The sequence below is a fragment of the Telmatherina bonti genome, assembly GCF_933228915.1.
Source record: "Telmatherina bonti genome assembly, chromosome: 10".
Lineage (NCBI taxonomy): Eukaryota > Metazoa > Chordata > Actinopteri > Atheriniformes > Telmatherinidae > Telmatherina > Telmatherina bonti.
Genome location: NC_136628.1, coordinates 40581058 through 40604982, shown reverse-complemented (window position 1 = coordinate 40604982; position 23925 = coordinate 40581058). Strand labels below are relative to the sequence as shown.

At 45.8% G+C, this 23925-nt stretch overlaps 1 protein-coding gene across 1 annotated transcript in view; it reads left to right on the top strand.

Annotated features, from left to right (window-relative positions):
• Positions 1-23925, top strand: part of camk2a (calcium/calmodulin-dependent protein kinase II alpha) — a gene marked incomplete at its 5' end in the record, with an annotated part of 81886 nt that overhangs the window by 16811 nt on the left and 41150 nt on the right. Inside the window, 8 exons of the mRNA XM_079248098.1 lie at positions 5684-5743; positions 11622-11676; positions 12454-12519; positions 12604-12676; positions 12988-13090; positions 15556-15639; positions 15722-15816; positions 15899-16021. Coding sequence (XP_079104224.1) covers positions 5684-5743; positions 11622-11676; positions 12454-12519; positions 12604-12676; positions 12988-13090; positions 15556-15639; positions 15722-15816; positions 15899-16021 — 659 coding nt within the window. The remainder of the gene's footprint in view (positions 1-5683; positions 5744-11621; positions 11677-12453; positions 12520-12603; positions 12677-12987; positions 13091-15555; positions 15640-15721; positions 15817-15898; positions 16022-23925) is intronic.

Sequence of the window (23925 nt, the reverse complement as noted above, 5' to 3'; positions counted from 1 at the left end):
GTGGTCCTGGTTTCCTGTGGTCCTGGTCTCTTGTGGTCCTGGTCTCTTGTAGTCCTGGTCTCTTGTGGTCCTGGTCTCTTGTGGTCCTGGTTCCCTGTGGTCCTGGTCTCTTGTGGTCCTGGTCTCTTGTGGTCCTGGTTCCCTGTGGTCCTGGTCTCTTGTGGTTCTGGTCTCTTGTGGTTCTGGTCTCTTGTGGTTCTGGTCTCTTGTGGTCCTGGTTCCCTGTGGTCCTGGTCTCTTGTGGTTCTGGTCTCTTGTGGTTCTGGTCTCTTGTGGTTCTGGTCTCTTGTGGTCCTGGTTCCTTGTGGTTTTGGTCTCTTGTGGTTCTGGTCTCTTGTGGTCCTGGTCTCTTGTGGTCCTGGTTCCCTGTGGTTCTGGTCTCTTGTGGTTCTGGTCTCTTGTGGTCCTGGTTCCCTGTGGTCCTGGTCTCTTGTAGTCCTGGTCTCTTGTGGTCCTGGTTTCCTGTGGTCCTGGTCTCTTGTAGTCCTGGTCTCTTGTGGTTCTGGTCTCTTGTGGTCCTGGTCTCTTGTGGTCCTGGTCTTTTGTGGTCCTGGTTTCCTGTGGTCCTGGTCTCTTGTAGTCCTGGTCTCTTGTGGTTCTGGTCTCTTGTGGTCCTGGTCTCTTGTGGTCCTGGTTTCCTGTGGTCCTGGTTTCTTGTGGTCCTGGTTCCCTGTGGTCCTGGTTTCCTGTGGTCCTGGTTCCCTGTGGTCCTGGTTCCCTGTTGTCCTGGTTCCCTGTGGTCCTGGTTTCCTGTGGTCCTGGTTCCCTGTGGTCCTGGTTTCCTGTGGTCCTGGTTCCCTGTGGTCCTGGTTTCCTGTGGTCCTGGTTTCCTGTGGTCCTGGTTTCCTGTGGTCCTGGTTTCCTGTGGTCCTGGTCTCTTGTGGTCCTGGTTTCCTTTGGTCCTGGTTTCCTTTGGTCCTGGTTTCCTGTGGTCCTGGTTCCCTGTGGTCCTGGTTTCCTGTGGTCCTGGTTTCCTGTGGTCCTGGTCTCTTGTGGTCCTGGTTTCCTGTGGTCCTGGTTCCCTGTGGTCCTGGTTTCCTGTGGTCCTGGTTCCCTGTGGTCCTGGTTTCCTGTGGTCCTGGTTTCCTGTGGTCCTGGTTCCCTGTGGTCCTGGTTTCCTGTGGTCCTGGTCTCTTGTGGTCCTGGTCTCTTGTAGTCCTGGTCTCTTGTGGTCCTGGTCTCTTGTGGTCCTGGTTCCCTGTGGTCCTGGTCTCTTGTGGTCCTGGTCTCTTGTGGTCCTGGTTCCCTGTGGTCCTGGTCTCTTGTGGTTCTGGTCTCTTGTGGTCCTGGTCTCTTGTGGTCCTGGTTCCCTGTGGTTCTGGTCTCTTGTTGTTCTGGTCTCTTGTGGTTCTGGTCTCTTGTGGTCCTGGTTCCCTGTGGTCCTGGTCTCTTGTAGTCCTGGTCTCTTGTGGTCCTGGTTTCCTGTGGTCCTGGTCTCTTGTAGTCCTGGTCTCTTGTGGTTCTGGTCTCTTGTGGTCCTGGTCTCTTGTGGTCCTGGTTTCCTGTGGTCCTGGTTTCCTATGGTCCTGGTTCCCTGTGGTCCTGGTTTCCTGTGGTCCTGGTTCCCTGTGGTCCTGGTTTCCTGTGGTCCTGGTTTCCTGTGGTCCTGGTTCCCTGTGGTCCTGGTTTCCTGTGGTTCTGGTTTCCTGTGGTCCTGGTTCCCTGTGGTCCTGGTTCCCTGTGGTCCTGGTTTCCTGTGTTCCTGGTTCCCTGTGGTCCTGGTTTCGTGTGGTCCTGGTTCCCTGTGGTCCTGGTTTCCTGTGGTCCTGGTTCCCTGTGGTCCTGGTTCCCTGTGGTCCTGGTTTCCTGTGGTCCTGGTTCCCTGTGGTCCTGGTTTCCTGTGGTCCTGGTTTCCTGTGGTCCTGGTTCCCTGTGGTCCTGGTTTCCTGTGGTCCTGGTTCCCTGTGGTCCTGGTTTCCTGTGGTCCTGGTTCCTTGTGGTCCTGGTTTCCTGTGGTCCTGGTTCCCTGTGGTCCTGGTTCCCTGTGGTCCTGGTTTCCTGTGGTCCTGGTTCCCTGTGGTCCTGGTTTCCTGTGGTCCTGGTTTCCTGTGGTCCTGGTTTCCTGTGGTCCTGGTTTCCTGTGGTCCTGGTTTCCTGTGGTCCTGGTTCCCTGTGGTCCTGGTTCCCTGTGGTCCTGGTTCCCTGTGGTCCTGGTTTCCTGTGGTCCTGGTTCCCTGTGGTCCTGGTTCCCTGTGGTCCTGGTTTCCTGTGGTCCTGGTTCCCTGTGGTCCTGGTTTCCTGTGGTCCTGGTTCCCTGTGGTCCTGGTTTCCTGTGGTCCTGGTTCCCTGTGGTCCTGGTTCCCTGTGGTCCTGGTTCCCTGTGGTCCTGGTTCCCTGTGGTCCTGGTTTCCTGTGGTCCTGGTTCCCTGTGGTCCTGGTTTCCTGTGGTCCTGGTTTCCTGTGGTCCTGGTTTCCTGTGTTCCTGGTTCCCTGTGGTACTGGTTTCCTGTGGTCCTGGTTCCCTGTGGTCCTGGTTTCCTGTGGTCCTGGTTCCCTGTGGTCCTGGTTCCCTGTGGTCCTGGTTCCCTGTGGTCCTGGTTTCCTGTGGTCCTGGTCTCTTGTGGTCCTGGTTTCCTGTGGTCCTGGTTTCCTGTGGTCCTGGTTTCCTGTGGTCCTGGTCTCTTGTGGTCCTGGTCTCTTGTGGTCCTGGTTCCCTGTGGTCCTGGTCTCTTGTGGTTCTGGTCTCTTGTGGTTCTGGTCTCTTGTGGTCCTGGTTCCCTGTGGTCCTGGTCTCTTGTAGTCCTGGTCTCTTGTGGTCCTGGTTTCCTGTGGTCCTGGTCTCTTGTAGTCCTGGTCTCTTGTGGTTCTGGTCTCTTGTGGTCCTGGTTTCCTGTGGTCCTGGTTTCCTGTGGTCCTGGTTCCCTGTGGTCCTGGTTTCCTGTGGTCCTGGTTCCCTGTGGTCCTGGTTTCCTGTGGTCCTGGTTCCCTGTGGTCCTGGTTCCCCGTGGTCCTGGTTCCCCGTGGTCCTGGTTTCCTGTGGTCCTGGTTCCCTGTGGTCCTGGTTTCCTGTGGTCCTGGTTCCCTGTGGTCCTGGTTCCCTGTGGTCCTGGTTTCCTGTGGTCCTGGTTTCCTGTGGTCCTGGTCTCTTGTGGTCCTGGTTTCCTGTGGTCCTGGTTTCCTGTGGTCCTGGTTTCCTGTGGTCCTGGTCTCTTGTGGTCCTGGTTTCCTGTGGTCCTGGTTTCCTGTGGTCCTGGTTCCCTGTGGTCCTGGTTTCCTGTGGTCCTGGTCTCTTGTGGTCCTGGTTTCCTGTGGTCCTGGTTCCCTGTGGTCCTGGTTTCCTGTGGTCCTGGTTCCCTGTGGTCCTGGTTTCCTGTGGTCCTGGTTCCCTGTGGTCCTGGTTTCCTGTGGTCCTGGTTTCCTGTGGTCCTGGTCTCTTGTGGTCCTGGTCTCTTGTGGTCCTGGTCTCTTGTGGTCCTGGTTCCCTGTGGTCCTGGTTTCTTGTGGTCCTGGTCTCTTGTGGTCCTGGTTCCCTGTGGTCCTGGTCTCTTGTGGTTCTGGTCTCTTGTGGTCCTGGTCTCTTGTGGTCCTGGTTCCCTGTGGTTCTGGTCTCTTGTGGTTCTGGTCTCTTGTGGTCCTGGTTCCCTGTGGTCCTGGTCTCTTGTAGTCCTGGTCTCTTGTGGTCCTGGTTTCCTGTGGTCCTGGTCTCTTGTAGTCCTGGTCTCTTGTGGTTCTGGTCTCTTGTGGTCCTGGTTTCCTGTGGTCCTGGTTTCCTGTGGTCCTGGTTCCCTGTGGTCCTGGTTTCCTGTGGTCCTGGTTCCCTGTGGTCCTGGTTCCCCGTGGTCCTGGTTCCCCGTGGTCCTGGTTCCCCGTGGTCCTGGTTCCCTGTGGTCCTGGTTCCCTGTGGTCCTGGTTTCCTGTGGTCCTGGTTCCCTGTGGTCCTGGTTCCCTGTGGTCCTGGTTCCCTGTGGTCCTGGTTTCCTGTGGTCCTGGTTCCCTGTGGTCCTGGTTTCCTGTGGTCCTGGTTCCCTGTGGTCCTGGTTCCCTGTGGTCCTGGTTTCCTGTGGTCCTGGTTCCCTGTGGTCCTGGTTTCCTGTGGTCCTGGTTCCCTGTGGTCCTGGTTTCCTGTGGTCCTGGTCTCTTGTGGTCCTGGTTCCCTGTGGTCCTGGTTTCCTGTGGTCCTGGTTCCCTGTGGTCCTGGTTTCCTGTGGTCCTGGTTTCCTGTGGTCCTGGTCTCTTGTAGTCCTGGTCTCTTGTGGTTCTGGTCTCTTGTGGTCCTGGTTTCCTGTGGTCCTGGTTTCCTGTGGTCCTGGTTCCCTGTGGTCCTGGTTTCCTGTGGTCCTGGTTCCCTGTGGTCCTGGTTTCCTGTGGTCCTGGTTCCCTGTGGTCCTGGTTCCCCGTGGTCCTGGTTCCCTGTGGTCCTGGTTCCCTGTGGTCCTGGTTCCCTGTGGTCCTGGTTCCCTGTGGTCCTGGTTTCCTGTGGTCCTGGTTCCCTGTGGTCCTGGTTTCCTGTGGTCCTGGTTCCCTGTGGTCCTGGTTTCCTGTGGTCCTGGTTCCCTGTGGTCCTGGTTCCCTGTGGTCCTGGTTTCCTGTGGTCCTGGTTCCCTGTGGTCCTGGTTCCCTGTGGTCCTGGTTCCCTGTGGTCCTGGTTTCCTGTGGTCCTGGTTCCCTGTGGTCCTGGTTCCCTGTGGTCCTGGTTTCCTGTGGTCCTGGTTCCCTGTGGTCCTGGTTCCCTGTGGTCCTGGTTTCCTGTGGTCCTGGTTTCCTGTGGTCCTGGTTCCCTGTGGTCCTGGTTTCCTGTGGTCCTGGTTTCCTGTGGTCCTGGTTCCCTGTGGTCCTGGTTCCCTGTGGTCCTGGTTTCCTGTGGTCCTGGTTTCCTGTGGTCCTGGTTCCCTGTGGTCCTGGTTTCCTGTGGTCCTGGTTCCCTGTGGTCCTGGTTCCCTGTGGTCCTGGTTTCCTGTGGTCCTGGTTTCCTGTGGTCCTGGTTCCCTGTGGTCCTGGTTTCCTGTGGTCCTGGTTCCCTGTGGTCCTGGTTTCCTGTGGTCCTGGTTCCCTGTGGTCCTGGTTCCCTGTGGTCCTGGTTCCCTGTGGTCCTGGTTCCCTGTGGTCCTGGTTTCCTGTGGTCCTGGTTCCCTGTGGTCCTGGTTCCCTGTGGTCCTGGTTCCCTGTGGTCCTGGTTTCCTGTGGTCCTGGTTTCCTGTGGTCCTGGTTCCCTGTGGTCCTGGTTCCCTGTGGTCCTGGTTCCCTGTGGTCCTGGTTTCCTGTGGTCCTAACATCATCTTTTCTCTGAACCGGGTCCTGATTTGCAGCTGAAACTGAGTCGGTCCAACTTTGTTTCTCAGCTGATCAGTTCTGGTTCTGACCCACACAAGCTTTAGCTTCTTCGTAACAGCAGCCTGTTAGCCACCGCTAGCCCATGAGGAACCACCTGCACACACACACACACACACACACACACATGCACACACACACACACACACACACACGCACACACACACACACACACACACTTGTTGGGAGGCCTCAGGCTCCGCCCCCGCAGGCGGCTGAATGTGGTTTACTTTCTGGTTTTTACTTATTGCCGTTTCGTCAGTTACCTAACCATGTGACTGTCAGTTACCATGGTGATGCTCTGAGCGTGATGTGGCCACTGAAGAACATCCTCCAACGCCGAGGCTGTGACCTTCATCAGCCTCCATCAGGGAACATCACACTCATTGGTTACAGCAGTTTTTTTGTGTTGCAGATCACCAGAAGCTGGACCGGGAAGCTCGAATCTGCAGGTTACTGAAACACCCAAACATAGGTGAGTTCTAAACCAGTAACCTGTACTGGTGTTGCTAACTAGTGTCTGACGCTTCAAAAAGTAACTGGCGTCTAGTGACGTTTTCTGCTCTTACTTGAGACTGACGAGCGAGCAGGGTGCGCAGCAGGGTGCGCATGCCCCTCTCACATCCGAACGCCCTCACGCAAAGGCCCCGCCCCTCACTCGGTGACTCCGCCCATCCCCCCCAGAGGCTCCACCCTCATGCAGCGGCGGTGAGGCCATCACCTCCATGAACAGACTGACAAAGAAACGCACAAAGCTGGCTGATCCTGGTTCTGATCCTGCTGTCGGTTCCAGTTATACAGTTTTGCATATTATTTTATAAACCGCTTTGTCCAATTCAGGGTCGCAGGAAGATGGCACATATCCCAGTAATCATTTGGCGAGAAGCAGGTACACCTGGACAGGTCACCAGTCCATCACAGTAATTAAACACCGAACTACACTGATAAAAACAAACATAATATTAACATAAAGTTTCTATGTTCTAAACATCAAATATACTTTATTCATCCCCGAAGGGAAATGGCTGAATAAACATATTTAGGTTGTCACATCAATACAATCTTATTCTTCTCTGCGGCATCGTCCGTTAAATTAGGCGAACTTTGAGGACAGCTAGTAGCTGCTTTTCTTACTGAGGAGTTGGGAACACAGATTGTTATGGTGTAAGTTATTTTGGAGTTGAAGAAATTTCTGTTCAGGTGTTAGCTAATGTTTTATCTGTTAGCTGATGATGGTTAGCTGTTACCAGCTAATGTTTTATCTGTTAGCTGCTGATATTTTAGCTGTTACCAGCTAATGTTTTATCTGTTAGCTGATGATGGTTAGCTTTACCAGCTAATGTTTTATCTGTTAGCTGCTGATATTTTAGCTGTTACCAGCTAATGTTTTATCTGTTAGCTGCTGATATTTTAGCTGTTAGCTGCTTATACTTTAGCTGTTAGCAGCTAATGTTTTATCTGTTAGCTGTTGATCTTTTAGCTGTTAGCTGCTAATGTTTTTGCTGTTAGCTGTTGATGTTTTAGCTGTTCGCTGCTAATGTTTTAGCTGTTAGCTGCTTATACTTTAGCTGTTAGCTAATGTTTTATCTCTTAGCTGTTGATGTTTTATCTGTTAGCTGCTAATGTTTTAGCTGTTAGCTGTTGATGTTTTAGCTGTTAGCTGCTAATGGTTTAGCTGTTGGCTGCTGATGTTTTAGCTGTTAGCTGCTAATGTTTTAGCTGTTAGCTGCTTATACTTTAGCTGTTAGCTAATGTTTTATCTCTTAGCTGTTGATGTTTTATCTGTTAGCTGCTAATGTTTTAGCTGTTAGCTGTTGATGTTTTATCTGTTAGCTGCTAATGGTTTAGCTGTTGGCTGCTGATGTTTTAGCTGTTAGCTGCTAATGTTTTAGCTGTTGATGTTTTATCTGTTAGCTGCTAATGTTTTAGCTGTTAGCTCTTGAAGTTTGAAGAAGAACAAAAACGGAGCATGTCACTACCTGCATAGGCGCTAAAACATTAAAGATTAATGCTTTCAGCAACTGACACATGAGGCTCTGAAGAAAGCGTACCTGGTGTTTCGTATCATGTTTAAATAACAGAAATGCCAGCCTTAAAGAAACATAGCAAACAGGAAGCTGATCAGACATGACATCATCAGTTGTGTTAAACACGACTTCCTCTTCTATCATGTGTAGATCAGATCAATCAGTGTTTCCCACCTCCAAACATCAGAGGTTTTAAATCAATGAAGCTGTCCAATCTGTCAGCTGACGCGTTGCCTAGATGTGTCAGGAAAACCCAAAACAAACAGAACCAGAACCGCTCCAGGTCTCACATGGGCCCAATCAGCCAACCAGAAGGCTGCAGCTGAGCAGAGCATCCAATCAGAGCATTGTGTGGGCGGGCGATGCTCCACAGATATGAGCAGTGTTATGTAACTATGTGTGTGTGTGTGTGTGTGTGTGTGTGTGTGTGTGTGTGTGTGTGTGTGTGTGTTGCTAGGCAACAGTGCCCATAGGTGAAAGCATCAGAACTATCTATCCTCCTACACACACACACACACACACACACCTGAAAGCTCTGAGAGCGAAATAATCAGGTTTTCAGCTGAAAGCCTCCCACAGGCCACAGCAGTGGGATTTAATGTGTGTGTGGGCAGAAGCTTCATTCCTCGACTGATTATACAACAAACCAGAAACACATTCCTGCAGTCACCCAAGTTCCCGTTCACACAGAAAACTTCTTCTTTCTGCCTTCATTTAGAAAATTAAACGAGACGATCAGCTGGAAAACTGTCAGTTTGTTTCTCTTTGGATTCAGTTATCACACATAAAGATGTTAGCAAGGAGAAAGATTACAGTTTGTTTATAATCAATGATGTAAACCAGTACAGGCCAGCAATCAGGAGCAGGTTTTACTGACTTCTTCATCCCACTTTACTGCTAAACCTGAACAGTCTGACGCGAGGTTGGCTTGATCTGACTGTGTGGGGGGCGTCCTGACTGTGTGGGGAGACGTCCTGACTGTGTGGGGAGACGTCCTGACTGTGTGGGGAGACGTCCTGACTGTGTGGGGGACGTCCTGACTGTGTGGGGGGCGTCCTGACTGTGTGGGGGACGTCCTGACTGTGTGGGGGGCGTCCTGACTGTGTGGGGGGCGTCCTGACTGTGTGGGGAGACGTCCTGACTGTGTGGGGAGACGTCCTGACTGTGTGGGGTACGTCCTGACTGTGTGGGGAGACGTCCTGACTGTGTGGGGGACGTCCTGACTGTGTGGGGAGACGTCCTGACTGTGTGGGGAGACGTCCTGACTGTGTGGGGAGACGTCCTGACTGTGTGGGGAGACGTCCTGACTGTGTGGGGAGACGTCCTGACTGTGTGGGGAGACGTCCTGACTGTGTGGGGAGACGTCCTGACTGTGTGGGGAGACGTCCTGACTGTGTGGGGGACGTCCTGACTGTGTGGGGTACGTCCTGACTGTGTGGGGTACGTCCTGACTGTGTGGGGAGACGTCCTGACTGTGTGGGGGACGTCCTGACTGTGTGGGGTACGTCCTGACTGTGTGGGGGACATCCTGACTGTGTGGGGAGACGTCCTGACTGTGTGGGGGACGTCCTGACTGTGTGGGGGGGCGTCCTGACTGTGTGGGGAGACGTCCTGACTGTGTGGGGAGACGTCCTGACTGTGTGGGGGACGTCCTGACTGTGTGGGAGACGTCCTGACTGTGTGGGGTACGTCCTGACTGTGTGGGGAGACGTCCTGACTGTGTGGGGGACGTCCTGACTGTGTGGGAGACGTCCTGACTGTGTGGGGGACGTCCTGACTGTGTGGGGGGCGTCCTGACTGTGTGGGAGACGTCCTGACTGTGTGGGGAGACGTCCTGACTGTGTGGGGGACGTCCTGACTGTGTGGGGGACGTCCTGACTGTGTGGGGGGCGTCCTGACTGTGTGGGGGACGTCCTGACTGTGTGGGGGACGTCCTGACTGTGTGGGGAGACGTCCTGACTGTGTGGGGTACGTCCTGACTGTGTGGGGGTACGTCCTGACTGTGTGGGGTACGTCCTGACTGTGTGGGGGTACGTCCTGACTGTGTGGGGGTACGTCCTGACTGTGTGGGGGTACGTCCTGACTGTGTGGGGTACGTCCTGACTGTGTGGGGGTACGTCCTGACTGTGTGGGGTACGTCCTGACTGTGTGGGGGTACGTCCTGACTGTGTGGGGTACGTCCTGACTGTGTGGGGGTACGTCCTGACTGTGTGGGGTACGTCCTGACTGTGTGGGGAGACGTCCTGACTGTGTGGGGGGCGTCCTGACTGTGTGGGGTACGTCCTGACTGTGTGGGGGACGTCCTGACTGTGTGGGGAGACGTCCTGACTGTGTGGGGAGACGTCCTGACTGTGTGGGGGACGTCCTGACTGTGTGGGGAGACGTCCTGACTGTGTGGGGAGACGTCCTGACTGTGTGGGGGACGTCCTGACTGTGTGGGGAGACGTCCTGACTGTGTGGGGAGACGTCCTGACTGTGTGGGGAGACGTCCTGACTGTGTGGGGGGCGTCCTGACTGTGTGGGGGGACGTCCTGACTGTGTGGGGAGACGTCCTGACTGTGTGGGGGACGTCCTGACTGTGTGGGGAGACGTCCTGACTGTGTGGGGGGGCGTCCTGACTGTGTGGGGAGACGTCCTGACTGTGTGGGGAGACGTCCTGACTGTGTGGGGAGACGTCCTGACTGTGTGGGGGACGTCCTGACTGTGTGGGGAGACGTCCTGACTGTGTGGGGGACGTCCTGACTGTGTGGGGGACGTCCTGACTGTGTGGGGAGACGTCCTGACTGTGTGGGGGGGGACGTCCTGACTGTGTGGGGGACGTCCTGACTGTGTGGGGGACGTCCTGACTGTGTGGGGAGACGTCCTGACTGTGTGGGGAGACGTCCTGACTGTGTGGGGGACGTCCTGACTGTGTGGGGGACGTCCTGACTGTGTGGGGGACGTCCTGACTGTGTGGGGAGACGTCCTGACTGTGTGGGGGGGGGACGTCCTGACTGTGTGGGGGACGTCCTGACTGTGTGGGGGGGGACGTCCTGACTGTGTGGGGGACGTCCTGACTGTGTGGGGGGGGACGTCCTGACTGTGTGGGGAGACGTCCTGACTGTGTGGGGAGACGTCCTGACTGTGTGGGGGACGTCCTGACTGTGTGGGGTACGTCCTGACTGTGTGGGGAGACGTCCTGACTGTGTGGGGGACGTCCTGACTGTGTGGGGGACGTCCTGACTGTGTGGGGGACGTCCTGACTGTGTGGGGAGACGTCCTGACTGTGTGGGGGGGCGTCCTGACTGTGTGGGGAGACGTCCTGACTGTGTGGGGTACGTCCTGACTGTGTGGGGAGACGTCCTGACTGTGTGGGGGACGTCCTGACTGTGTGGGGAGACGTCCTGACTGTGTGGGGGGGGACGTCCTGACTGTGTGGGGGACGTCCTGACTGTGTGGGGGGGGACGTCCTGACTGTGTGGGGAGACGTCCTGACTGTGTGGGGAGACGTCCTGACTGTGTGGGGGGCGTCCTGACTGTGTGGGGAGACGTCCTGACTGTGTGGGGAGACGTCCTGACTGTGTGGGGGACGTCCTGACTGTGTGGGGGGCGTCCTGACTGTGTGGGGAGACGTCCTGACTGTGTGGGGGACGTCCTGACTGTGTGGGGAGACGTCCTGACTGTGTGGGGGGGGACGTCCTGACTGTGTGGGGGACGTCCTGACTGTGTGGGGGGGGACGTCCTGACTGTGTGGGAGACGTCCTGACTGTGTGGGGGACGTCCTGACTGTGTGGGGGGACGTCCTGACTGTGTGGGGGGCGTCCTGACTGTGTGGGGGACGTCCTGACTGTGTGGGGTACGTCCTGACTGTGTGGGGGACGTCCTGACTGTGTGGGGGACGTCCTGACTGTGTGGGGGACGTCCTGACTGTGTGGGGGACGTCCTGACTGTGTGGGGGGCGTCCTGACTGTGTGTGTGTGTGGGGGGGGGGGGGGGGGGGGGGGGGGGGGGGGGGACGTCCTGACTGTGTGGGGAGACGTCCTGACTGTGTGTGGGGGACATCCTGACTGTGTGGGGGACGTCCTGACTGTGTGGGGGACGTCCTGACTGTGTGGGGGACATCCTGACTGTGTGGGGGACGTCCTGACTGTGTGGGGAGGGGCGTCCTGACTGTGTCGGGGGGGGCGTCCTGACTGTGTGGGGGGACGTCCAGTCTAGGAAATTTTCTACTCCTCCCTCCTGAGGGAAACGGGGAGCATTAAGCTAGCTGCTCATAAAGGGAACATGGCGGACGTACGAAGGAAAGAGTCTGATGACATGAAAACATGTTTATCTTCTGTCTTTCAGTTCGTCTTCATGACAGCATTTCAGAGGAAGCCCATCATTACCTTATCTTCGACCTGTGAGTTTCATTCTGTCCCAGCGTTTTCTGTTGGATTTGGGATTTAACTTCATCACCTTTCACAATCAAAATCACAAATATTTTCATTGTTCTTTCGTTTGAATGGGATAGTGCATATTGATGAACAGGCAAAAATTGCTGTAAATAAAGCTGATTTAGCAAAATTCTAGTTTCCATTTGTAGTCCCATGACAAAAAATCCAAAACATTTCCAATAATCTAAGAATATAATAAAATACAAAAGCAGGGTGTGGCTATCAGGTATGCGCTGCTGGAGGGGGAAGAGGGGAGCTGGGAGAAGAAGCTACGAAATATAAGAAATGAACAACTCCATTTGGGTCGAAACGTTTGGATTGGTCAGAGTTTTTACAGATTTACAGTAAACTGAGGGGTCTAACTATATTTCTAATTGTTCATGATTACAGAATGTATAGACTACTATCAGGACGAGGAACCACTTCACCCAGAGGAATATGTCTCTGAGAGACATTACCTACTAGAGATTTAAGTCGGCTTTGGATTTTACTGATTTCATGTTTTTATACCAGCTTTTTAAAAAAAAAAAAAAAGTAGCATGTTAGCATGTCTGATGTAAACTAAAGGGCAGAATTAGCGTGTTAGCATATCCGTTGTAAACTAAGTTTTTTTTTTTAGCATGTCTGATGTACACTAATTGAGTTTGTGTGTTACAAGCTTTTTCTAAATAATAAATGTATTTTGTTTTTGTTTGTTATGTGTCTACACTAACAGCAGTTAAGTGTGTGTTGATGTGTTTCAGGGTCACTGGTGGAGAGCTGTTTGAAGACATCGTAGCCAGAGAATACTACAGTGAAGCTGATGCCAGGTACCAACACACCTACACCTTCATCACCACAGTCATCAGTTCACAAATAGAAACAATTATATCTCTTCCATTGTCTCTCCACAGCCACTGCATCCAGCAGATCCTAGAGGCGGTGCTTCACTGTCATCAGATGGGTGTAGTCCATCGAGACCTTAAGGTTGGTGTTTCTGTCTCGTATCAGTTTTTAACATCAAAAGTTTTGGAGGTTTGTTTTCTGAAATTTTGTTTGTCATGTGAAAACCACAAAAAACTGCAGGAGAAATATTTATTGTTGATTTTAGATTTAATGTTCAGTTAAGTTTCTTTGTTACTAGAACACCTGATGAGTTAGCATGTTAGCCCATGTGATGTAAGCCAGGTGAAAAATGTAGGGTGTGAACATGTGAACTCTGACCAATGGGCAGAGTTCACATGTTTGATAAAAACCAATGGGCAGAGTTCACATGTTAACATGTGTTATATCTGCAGCCTGAAAACCTGCTCCTGGCCTCCAAGTCAAAGGGAGCAGCGGTGAAACTGGCTGACTTTGGACTTGCCATCGAAGTGGAGGGAGACCAGCAGGCTTGGTTTGGTGAGACAGTGTTGACCTTACTATAAGTGACACCAGTATAAATGGAGCCACTGAATCAAGTGTAAATAAAACCAGTATACCTGGAACCAGGATAAATGCAACCAGTATTAATTAAAGCAGTCCTACTGGAATGAATCTAAAATGAACAAGTATGACTGGAACTATTATAAATGGAACCAGATTAAATAGAACCAGTATAAATGAAATCATTATATCTGACACCTGTATAAATGAAACCACTATAATTGAAACCAGTTTAAATGGAACCATTATATCTTACACCAGTTTAAATTAAACCAGTTTAAATGGAACCATTATATCTGACACCTGTTGAAATGGAACCAGTACAAATGGAACCAGTTTAAATGGAACCATTAAATCTGACACCGGTTTAAATGGAACCAGTCTAAATGGAACCAGTTTAAATGGAACCATTAAATCTGACACCGGTTTAAATGGAACCAGTATAAATGGAACCATTGTATCTGACACCTGTTGAAATGGAACCAGTATAAATGGAACCATTATATCTTACACCAGTTTAAATTAAACCAGTTTAAATGGAACCATTATATCTGACACCAGTTGAAATGGAACCAGTTTAAATGGAACCATTATATCTGACACCGGTTTAAATGGAACCAGTATAAATGGAACCATTGTATCTGACACCTGTTGAAATGGAACCAGTATAAATGGAACCATTATATCTTACACCAGTTTAAATTAAACCAGTTTAAATGGAACCATTATATCTGACACCAGTTGAAATGGAACCAGTTTAAATGGAACCATTAAATCTGACACCGGTTTAAATGGAACCAGTATAAATGGAACCATTATATCTGACACCTGTTGAAATGGAACCAGTATAAATGGAACCATTATATCTTACACCAGTTTAAATTAAACCAGTTTAAATGGAACCATTATATCTGACACCAGTCGAAATGGAACCAGTTTAAATGGAACCATTAAATCTGACACTGGTTTAAATGGAACCAGTATAAATGGAACCATTATATCTGACACATGTTGAAATGGAACCAGTATAAATGGAACCATTATATCTTACACCAGTTTAAATTAAACCAGTTTAAATGGAACCATTAAATCTGACACTGGTTTAAATGGAACCAGTATAAATGGAACCATTATATCTGACACCTGTTGAAATGGAACCAGTATAAATGGAACCATTATATCTTACACCAGTTTAAATTAAACCAGTTTAAATGGAACCATTATATCTGACACCAGTCGAAATGGAACCAGTTTAAATGCAACCATTAAATCTGACACCGGTTTAAATGGAACCAGTATAAATGGAACCATTATACCTGACACCTGTTGAAATGGAACCAGTATAAATGGAACCATTATATCTTACACCAGTTTAAATTAAACCAGTTTAAATGGAACCATTATATCTGACACCAGTCGAAATGGAACCAGTTTAAATGGAACCATTAAATCTGACACTGGTTTAAATGGAACCAGTATAAATGGAACCATTATATCTGACACCTGTTGAAATGGAACCAGTATAAATGGAACCATTATATCTTACACCAGTTTAAATTAAACCAGTTTAAATGGAACCATTATATCTGACACCAGTTGAAATGGAACCAGTTTAAATGCAACCATTAAATCTGACACCGGTTTAAATGGAACCAGTATAAATGGAACCATTGTACCTGACACCTGTTGAAATGGAACCAGTATAAATGGAACCATTATATCTTACACCAGTTTAAATTAAACCAGTTTAAATGGAACCATTAAATCTGACACCAGTCGAAATGGAACCAGTTTAAATGGAACCATTAAATCTGACACTGGTTTAAATGGAACCAGTATAAATGGAACCATTATATCTGACACCTGTTGAAATGGAACCAGTATAAATGGAACCATTATATCTTACACCAGTTTAAATTAAACCAGTTTAAATGGAACCATTATATCTGACACCAGTCGAAATGGAACCAGTTTAAATGGAACCATTAAATCTGACACTGGTTTAAATGGAACCAGTATAAATGGAACCATTGTACCTGACACCTGTTGAAATGGAACCAGTATAAATGGAACCATTATATCTTACACCAGTTTAAATTAAACCAGTTTAAATGGAACCATTATATCTGACACCAGTCGAAATGGAACCAGTTTAAATGGAACCATTAAATCTGACACTGGTTTAAATGGAACCAGTATAAATGGAATCATGGAAATGTAATAATTTCCATTAACGACATCACACAGTCTTCATTTTGATATCTTTTATGATCTTCTGCTCATCTTTTTCACATTCTCACACCAGCTAGTAACACCTTAGCAACCACCCCAGTCACCATAGTAACCACTTAGCAACCAGTTACTGTGGCAGCAGAAGTTGTTTTCAACATATTTATTTGGTTTGGCTTGTTGTGCAGCAGAGTTGTATGTGTATTTTGCAGGCTTCGCAGGGACACCTGGTTACCTGTCTCCGGAGGTGTTGAGGAAGGACCCGTACGGGAAGGCAGTGGACCTCTGGGCCTGCGGTCAGGCGCCACCGTGACGCTCTGCTGCTTTTCTGCGTCTGTCTCTGCCATATGTTTGTTTACCTGTTTATTTGCGTTTCAGGTGTGATTCTCTACATTCTGTTGGTGGGGTATCCTCCCTTTTGGGATGAAGATCAGCATCGTCTCTATCAGCAGATCAAAGCTGGAGCCTATGATGTAGGTCACATGACTTCATGTTATCACCTCCTTCCCCTCTGAACCTCTCACTATCCGTCTCTCTTCCTCGTCTTCTGTCCAGTTTCCCTCCCCTGAGTGGGACACCGTAACACCTGAAGCCAAAGATCTGATCAATAAGATGCTGACAATCAATCCGGCCAAACGGATCACTGCAGCCGAGGCGCTAAAACACCCCTGGATCTCTGTGAGTCATCTTCATCACTGATGATGGTGATGATGGTAAATGATGATGATGAATGATGATGAATGATGATGATGGTGATGATGGTGATGATGATGATGATGGTGATGATGATGATGATGGTGACGGTGGTGATGATGGTAAATGATGATGATGATGATGGTAAATGGTGATGATGATGATGGTAAATGGTGATGATGATGATGGTAAATGGTGATGATGGTAAATGATGATGATGATGGTGATCAATGATGATGATGATGGTAAATGATGATGATGATGGTGATGATGGTAAACGATGATGATGATGGTAAATGATGATGATGATGGTGATGATGGTAAATGATGATGGTGATGATGGTGGTAAATGATGATGATGATGATGGTAAATGATGATGATGATGGTGGTAAATGATGATGATGGTAAATGATGATGATGGTGGTAAATGATGATGATGATGATGATGATGGTAAATGATGATGATGATGGTGATGATGGTAAATGATGATGATGATGATGATGATGATGATGGTAAATGATAATGATGGTGGTAAATGATGATGATGATGATGATGATGGTAAATGATGATGATGATGGTGATGATGGTAAATGATGATGATGATGGTAAATGATGATGATGATGGTGGTAAATGATGATGATGGTAAATGATGATGATGGTAAATGATGATGATGATGGTGGTAAATGATGATGATGGTAAATGATGATGATGATGGTAAATAATGATGATGATGGTAAATGATGATGATGATGGTGGTAAATGATGATGATGGTAAATGATGATGATGGTAAATGATGATGATGATGGTGGTAAATGATGATGATGGTAAATGATGATGGTGATGATGATGATGATGGTGACGGTGGAGATGATGGTAAATGATGATGATGATGATGGTAAATGGTGATGATGATGATGGTAAATGGTGATGATGATGATGGTAAATGGTGATGATGGTAAATGATGATGATGATGGTGATCAATGATGATGATGATGGTAAATGATGATGATGATGGTGATGATGGTAAACGATGATGATGATGGTAAATGATGATGATGATGGTGATGATGGTAAATGATGATGGTGATGATGGTGGTAAATGATGATGATGATGATGGTAAATGATGATGATGATGGTGGTAAATGATGATGATGGTAAATGATGATGATGGTGGTAAATGATGATGATGATGATGATGATGGTAAATGATGATGATGATGGTGATGATGGTAAATGATGATGATGATGATGATGATGATGATGGTAAATGATAATGATGGTGGTAAATGATGATGATGATGATGATGATGGTAAATGATGATGATGATGGTGATGATGGTAAATGATGATGATGATGGTAAATGATGATGATGATGGTGATGATGATGGTAAATGATGATGATGATGGTAAATGATGATGATGATGGTGGTAAATGATGATGATGGTAAATGATGATGATGGTAAATGATGATGATGATGGTGGTAAATGATGATGATGGTAAATGATGATGGTGATGATGATGATGATGGTGACGGTGGTGATGATGGTAAATGATGATTCAATTCAATTCAATTCAACTTTATTTATATAGCGTCAAATCACGGCAATGCCATCTCAAGACGCTTTACAGACAGAGGGGAAAACATAATGAAGGCCAATTCATAACAGCCTATATAAGGAAACCAACAGATTGAGTTGAGTCCAACTCAATCTCCCATCCTGAGCAAGCACACTGGCGACAGTGGGAAGGAAAAAACTCCCTTTTAACAGGAAGGAAACCTCCGGCAGAACCCGGCTCAGGACAGGCAGCCATCTGCCTCTGCTGTGTGGGGGGAAGAGGACAGAAAGACAACAGACAACAGGAACTGCTACTCCCGGCCAGGGAGACCTGCTGAGACAGGAGACATACATGTTAATGATGCTACACTGTTATGGGGGGGGGGGGGGGGGTAAAAGAGAGAGATAAAGAGAAAGAAGCTCAGTGTATCAGGAAATGTCCCTCAGCAGTCTAAACCTATAGCAGCATAACTAAGGGATGCTAACCATCCCTAGCTATAGGACTTATCAAAAAGATAAGTCTTCAGCCTAGTCTTAAAGGTGGGGAGGGTGTCTGCTTCCCTAACACTAACTGGGAGCTTATTCCATAAGAGAGGGGCCTGGTAACCAAAGGCTCTGCCTCCTGCTCGGCTCTTTGAGACTCTAGGAACCACAAGTAAGCCTGCAGTCTGCGAACAAAGTACTCTGCTTGGTATATAAGGAACAATGAGGTCTTTGATATATAGTGGTGCCTGGTTGTGGAGGGCTTTATATGTAAGGAGAAGGATTTTAAATTCTATTCTAGATTCAACAGGCAGCCAATGAAGAGAGGCTAAAACTGGAGAAATATGATCTCTCATGCTGGTTCTGGTCAGGACTCTGGCTGCAGAATTCTGGATCAGCTGAAGGCTTTTCAGGGCATATTTAGGACAGCCCAGTAATAGAGAGTTACAGTAATCTAGTCTCGAAGTAACAAAAGCATGAACCAGTTTTTCTGCATCACTCTGAGACAGAATGTCCCTAATTTTGGCTATATTACGTAAATGAAAGAAGGCTGTTTTAGTAACCTGCTTAATATGTGGACCAAAGGACAGGTCAGGGTCAAATATTACTCCAAGGTTTCTCACTGTAGCACTGGAAGCTAAAGTAATGCCATCCAGGTTCATTACAAAACCGGAAAATTTAGCTCTGAGTTTTTCAGATCCAAAGAGAATTACTTCAGTCTTATCTGAGTTTAAGAGGAGAAAATTTCTAGACATCCAAGTCTTTATGTCTATGAGACAATTTTGTAGCCTATCGGGCTGATTTGTTTCATCTGGTTTAAAGGATAAGTATATCTGAGTATCATCTGCATAACAATGAAAGTTTATTCCATGCTGTCTAATAATTTTGCCTAAAGGGAGCATATATAGCGTGAAGAGTATTGGTCCAAGTACAGAACCTTGAGGAACTCCATGACTTACTGTAGTTTGGGAGGAGGACTTGTCATTTACATTTATAATGATGATGGTGATGGTGGTGATGATGGTAAATGATGATGATGATGATGATGACGATGATGATGGTGGTAAATGATGATGATGATGGTGATAAATTATGATGATGATGGTGATGATGGTAAATGAAAATGATGGAAAATGATGACGATGGTAAATGATGATGATGGTAAATGGTGACGATGATGGTAAATGATGATGATGATGGTAAATGGTGACGATGATGGTAAATGATAATGATGATTGATGATGATGATGATGGTAAATGATGATGATGATGATGGTGATGATGGTAAATGATAATGATGATTGATGATGATGATGATAGTAAATGACGATGATGGTGATGATGGTAAATGATGATGATGATTGATGATGATGATGATGGTAAATGATGATGATGATGATGGTGATGATGGTAAATGATAATGATGATTGATGATGATGATGGTAAATGACGATGGTGATGATGGTAAATGATAATGATGATTGATGATGATGATGATGGTAAATGACGATGATGGTGATGATGGTAAATGATGATGATGATTGTGATGGTGGTTATGATGATAAATGATGATGAAGATGATGATGATGATGGTGATGGTAAATGACGATGATGATGGTAAATGATGATGATGATTGTAAATGGTGATGATGATGGTAAATGATAATGATGATTGATGATAATGATGATGGTAAATGATGATGATGATGATGGTGATGATGGTAAATGACGATGGTGATGATGGTAAATGATAATGATGATTGATGATGATGATGATGGTAAATGACGATGGTGGTGATGATGGTAAATGATGATGATGGTAAATGATGATGATGGTAAATGATGATAATGATTGTGATGGTGGTTATGATGATAAATGATGATGAAGATGATGATGATGATGGTGATGGTAAATGACGATGATGATGGTAAATGATAATGATGATTGATGATCATGATGATGGTGATGATGGTGATGATGGTAAATAATGATGATGATGATGGTAAATGATGATGATGATGGTAAATGATGATGATGATGGTGATGATGGGAAATGATGATGATGATGATGGTAAATGATGATGATGATGGTAAATGATGATGATGATGGTAAATGGTGACGATGATGGTAAATGATAATGATGGAAAATGATGATGATGGTAAATGATGATGATGATGATGATGATGATGATGATTGTGATGGTGGTTATGATGGTAAATGATGATGAAGATGATGATGATGATGGTGATGGTAAATGACGATGATGATGATGATGGTAAATGGTGACGATGATGGTAAATGATGATGATGATGGATGATGATGAGGATGATGATGGTAAATGATGATGATGATGGTAGATGATGATGATTATGGTAGATGATGATGATGATGATGGTGGTAAATGATGATGATAATGATGATGGTAAATGATGATGATGATGATGGTAAATGATGATGATGATGATGATGATGATGGTAAATGATGATGATGATGGTGGTAAATGATGATGATAATGATGATGGTAAATGATGATGATGATGATGGTGATGATGATGATGATGATGATGATGATGGTAAATGATGATGATGATGGTGGTGATGATGGTAAATGATGATGATGATGATGTTGATGATGATGATGACGATGATGATGGTGGTAAATGATGATGAGGGTAAATGATGATGATGATTGTGATGGTGGTTGTGATGGTAAATGATGATGAAGATGATGATGATGGTGATGATGGTAAATGATGATGATGATGATGATGGTAAATGATGATGGTGATGATGGTGATGATGGTGATGATGGTAAATGATGATGAGGGTAAATTATGATGATGAGGATGATGATGGTAAATGATGATGATGATGATGGTAAATGATGATGATGATTATAAATGATGATGATGGTAAATGATGATGATGATGATGATGATGATGATGGTAAATGATGATGATGGTAAATGATGATGATGATGATGATGGTAAATGATGATGATGATGATGATGATGATGATGGTAAATGATGATGATGATGGTAAATGGTGATGATGATGGTAAATGATGATGATGATGATGATGATGATGGTAGATGATGATGATGATGATGGTAACTTGTGATGATGATGGTAAATGATGATGATGATGATGATGATGATGGTAAATGATGATGATGATGATGATGGTAAATGATGATGATGATTATAAATGATGATGGTAAATGATGATGATGATGATGGTAAATGATGATGATGGTAAATGATGATGATGATGATGATGATGATGGTAAATGATGATGATGATGATGATGGTAAATGATGATGATGATGATGATGATGATGATGATGGTAAATGATGATGATGATGGTAAATGGTGATGATGATGGTAAATGATGATGATGATGATGATGATAATGGTAGATGATGATGATGATGGTAACTTGTGATGATGATGGTAAATGATGATGATGATGGTAAATGATGATGATGGTAAATGATGATGATGATGGTAAATGATGATGATGATGGTAAATGATGATGATGATGGTAAACGATGATGGTGATGATGGTAAATAATGATGATGATGGTAAATGACGATGATGATGGTAAATAATGATGATGATGGTGGCAAATAATGATGAGGGTAAATGGTGATGATGATTGTGATAAATGATAATGATGGTGATGATGATGATGATGATGGTAAATGATGATGATGGTAAATGATGATGATGGTGAATGACGATGATGGTGATTATGGTAAATGATGATGATGATGATGATGGTGATGATGGTAAATGATGATGATGATGATGGTGGTAAATGATGATGATGATGGTGATGGTGGTGATGATGGTCAATGATGATGATGATGATAGTGATGATGATGATGACGATGATGATGGTGGTAAATGATGATGATGGTGATGATGGTGAATGATGATGATGATGGTGATGATGGTAAATGATGATGATGATGGTGATGATGGTAAATGATGATGATGGTAAATGATGGTGATGATGGTAAATGATGATGATGATGATGGTAAATGATGATGATGATGGTAAATGATGATGATGATGGTGATGATGGTAAATTATGATGATGATGATGGGAAATGATGATGATGATGATGATGATGGTGGTAAATGATGATGATGATGATGGTAAATGATGATGATGATGGCAAATGATGATGATGATGGTAAACGATGATGGTGATGATGGTAAATAATGATGATGATGGTGGTGATGATGGTAAATGATGATGATGATGATGGTGATGATGATGATGACGATGATGATGGTGGTAAATGATGATGGAAAATGATGATGATGGTAAATGATGATGAAGATGATGATGATGGTGATGATGCTAAATGATGATGATGGTGAATGACGATGATGGTGATTATGGTAAATGATGATGATGATGATGATGGTAAATGATGATGGTGATGATGGTGATGATGATGGTAAGTGATGATGATTTTGATGATGATGGTAAATGATGATGATGATGGCGATGATGATGGTAAATGATGATGAGGGTAAATTATGATGATGATGATGATGATGGTAAATGACGATGGTGGTGATGATGGTAAATGATGATGATGGTAAATGATGATGATGGTAAATGATGATAATGATTGTGATGGTGGTTATGATGATAAATGATGATGAAGATGATGATGATGATGGTGATGGTAAATGACGATGATGATGGTAAATGATAATGATGATTGATGATCATGATGATGGTGATGATGGTGATGATGGTAAATAATGATGATGATGATGGTAAATGATGATGATGATGGTAAATGATGATGATGATGGTGATGATGGGAAATGATGATGATGATGATGGTAAATGATGATGATGATGGTAAATGATGATGATGATGGTAAATGGTGACGATGATGGTAAATGATAATGATGGAAAATGATGATGATGGTAAATGATGATGATGATGATGGTGATGATGATGATGATGATGATGATGGTAAATGATGATGATGATGGTGGTGATGATGGTAAATGACGATGATGATGATGGTGATGATGATGATGACGATGATGATGGTGGTAAATGATGATGGAAAATGATGATGAAGGTAAATGATGATGAGGGTAAATGATGATGATGATTATAAATGATGATGATGGTAAATGATGATGATGATGATGATGATGATGATGATGGTAAATGATGATGATGATGATGATGATGGTAAATGATGATGATGATGATGATGATGATGATGGTAAATGATGATGATGATGGTAAATGGTGATGATGATGGTAAATGATGATGATGATGATGATGATGATGGTAGATGATGATGATGATGGTAACTTGTGATGATGATGGTAAATGATGATGATGATGATGATGGTAAATGATGATGATGATGATGATGGTAAATGATGATGATGATTATAAATGATGATGATGGTAAATGATGATGATGATGATGATGATGATGATGGTAAATGATGATGATGGTAAATGATGATGATGATGATGATGATGATGGTAAATGATGATGATGATGATGATGGTAAATGATGATGATGATGATGATGGTAAATGATGATGATGATGGTAAATGGTGATGATGATGGTAAATGATGATGATGATGATGATGATGATGGTAGATGATGATGATGATGGTAACTTGTGATGATGATGGTAAATGATGATGATGATGGTAAATGATGATGATGGTAAATGATGATGATGATGGTAAATGATGATGATGATGGTAAATGATGATGATGATGGTAAACGATGATGGTGATGATGGTAAATAATGATG